At 48.1% G+C, this 2614-nt stretch overlaps 1 protein-coding gene across 1 annotated transcript in view; it reads left to right on the forward strand.

The window, feature by feature from the left end:
* Nucleotides 1-2614, forward strand: part of Dlgap2 (DLG associated protein 2) — a 133536-nt gene that overhangs the window by 726 nt on the left and 130196 nt on the right. Inside the window, exon 2 of the mRNA XM_029480671.1 lies at nt 711-855. Within this exon, the coding sequence (XP_029336531.1) occupies nt 711-855 (145 nt within the window). The remainder of the gene's footprint in view (nt 1-710; nt 856-2614) is intronic.

Consider the following 2614-nt stretch of genomic DNA (forward strand, 5'->3'; position numbering starts at 1 on the left):
GCACATGTCCTACCACCTTTAGAGGCCTGAAGAGGCTGAAATATTAAGGTGTGGACAGTTTACAGAACCATCCATCCCCAGGGAAGGTGGGGAGAGACAACTGAGTTCCATACAGGTCCCGCCCAGCTTTGAGTGATGAGGGTCAGGTTTTGATACTTTGATCTCGAAGCAGAAGTTCTACAATTTAGTACCAGTGTGAAAGAAGACAGGCATCGGGCCAAAGTATGTCATGCAGCCCACTAAAAACAAAGAGAAGCCAGGAACCTTCTTCTGCCTGTCCTATCCCTTGGNAGGCACACCCTCTCCTATANTTTTCTCTACCCTCTACCTGGGTTGACTTATCACCATTACCTGAGCTGACTCTGCCCTCTACCTGGGTGTTGTAACCCCTCCTCCTTGAGCTGACTCTGCCCTCTGCTGTCCATAGAGAAGAGAATGTGATGCCTTCACTGTCCTCCCACAGACATAGGAGCCATGCCATTCACAGGGACACCAGCACCATCCTCCGGGAAACATCTGGACACAGGAGCCATGCTTTCTACAGAGTTGCAGTGCTATCCACAACACCCTCCCACAGATACCTGGACACTGGAGCTGTATTGTGCCCTGCCTTCCTGAGCATATGACCCTTTCTTAGAAGTGATCTCCTGGCCCAACTGTCACCTGTCTACTCTCAATCTTTTCTCTTGTGTCTTCTGCCATTTCGTCAGATTTATCTCACCTCGGTCCTCAGAGTCACCATAGAATCTCCAGATGCTGCCACACTGGTTGGTATTAATGACAGCCCGGTGGGACTTCTGCTGATGATAGAGAGGAAGAAAGGGAAAGGGTCTGGAAGCAGGGATAGCCATGACCGTGTGTACCATGAAGTGATGCTTAACCTCCCTGATTTACATCTTCTTCAGTGACACAATGTGGTTTCAGTGGTTGGAGGACCTTGCTCCAGCATGTGCNGTCTTTGTCCACCTTGAAGANAGCATAAGTGGCTGGTATTCTGGATAGTTCATCTTGCAAGAAGTAAAAGCAAGCATTGTGCACTCCTGTGGTGCCAGGCAGAACCTGCATCCTGTAAGATGCAGTCTTAAATGTGTCAGAGCCATGNGGGAAGCCTGAGAACTCGGTGGAGCAGGAGAGCCTTTACCTGCNACTTCCAGGCAGCTTCAGAGAAGGGGAAATCACACCTGTACCTTGTGTTCAAAGGAAGGAAACACACATGTTCGTGGAACCTATGCCTCCAGTCTGGAGGGCAGTACAACCTCTCTCTTGCCATACGAAAGCACCGTGAAGACCCTGTCCATGGTTCCTTCCCACTGCCTNGTCTCTTATAAGTTCTTTTCATGGAGCTGGGTGGTTGAACCTTGGAAGAGAGGCTGTATCATGGAGTTTTAGAAAGGTCTCTTCCCACACAGAAAAAACCCACAAGGTCTCTGGTCACACTCTTCCAAGCACATCAAGCATTTAGTTCCAGTGTGAAAGAAAAATAAGTCATAAAGTAGAGTGAGCCAGAAACCGTCCTGAGGGAGGGAGCANTGTGAACGGAGAAAGCGCAGAGAGCCANNAAGGGAGAACCTCTGACNGGGACTGATGCTCATTAGACACATTCACAGGCATAAGTGGGTAGTTTTCAGAACTTTCTATAGAGAGNGCTTGCCTAGTTTTGCTGAGGATGTGATGGAAATTGAGCATGGTGTCAGATATAGGCACTATTAATTTTATAGCGCTGATTAATCTCACACACAATCTCACAGCTCTCCCCGTCCAAGATCTATTGGCCTTGAACATGGGAAGATGAAGAGGCTGGGTCAAGGAGGCTTGCAATCACCAGATTCAGATGCCTGAGAGCCTGGCTAATGGCACTATTGTTCTTCTGCCACACCCCCAGCTCACATTGTGCAGCTTACTTTTGTGTTAAAGCTGAAGTGAAGCAGGGTTTTTTTTTTTATGAGTATAAAGACAGACAGACACAGACACAGAGAGAGAGAGAGAGAGAGACGGAGAGAGAGAGAGAGACACGGAGAGAGAGAGAGAGAGAGAGGAGCTGCTGATTATTAGTATCCTCTCGTGGCTTTAAGGCTGTAAAGAGGCAGTTGTGGGATTCCCTACTATAATTAGAATGGTCATCTAATGTTTAGCAGTCCTTCGCGTCCTCTGCGTCTCCATCATTCCTCCCATCCCTCACCCATTTATTGGCACCTACTGCACAGACACTGGAACCGTAAACAAGGACACTCTTGTCACCTGTGACCTTCAGTCAGAGCAGGATCCTTGCCTGTACAGATCAGGGACTTGGAGTAGGGTATGGCAGAAATAACACTTGGCCTGAAAATCCAAAGCCTGGTTGAGCAAGAAAGGGCTACATCCTATCTACAGCGAGGCAACCTCTGTCAGCCCTGAGGTAGTGAATACAAAGATTTCTGTATGCTTGCCTGGTTTTACACATGGGCCTTAGTTGACCTACATACCAGGACTTCCTGTTAAAGTAATGTGAACAAGAGTCANGGTAAATTATACAGACAGTCACTCCTATGTCTAAAACTCAGGGCTGACCATAAACTCTCCTACCTACCATCCGTTTTCCTCCATCAGTGCTGTAAGCCGTGACACCACCACAGCG

Source organism: Mus caroli, chromosome 8 (genome assembly GCF_900094665.2).
Source record: "Mus caroli chromosome 8, CAROLI_EIJ_v1.1, whole genome shotgun sequence".
Lineage (NCBI taxonomy): Eukaryota > Metazoa > Chordata > Mammalia > Rodentia > Muridae > Mus > Mus caroli.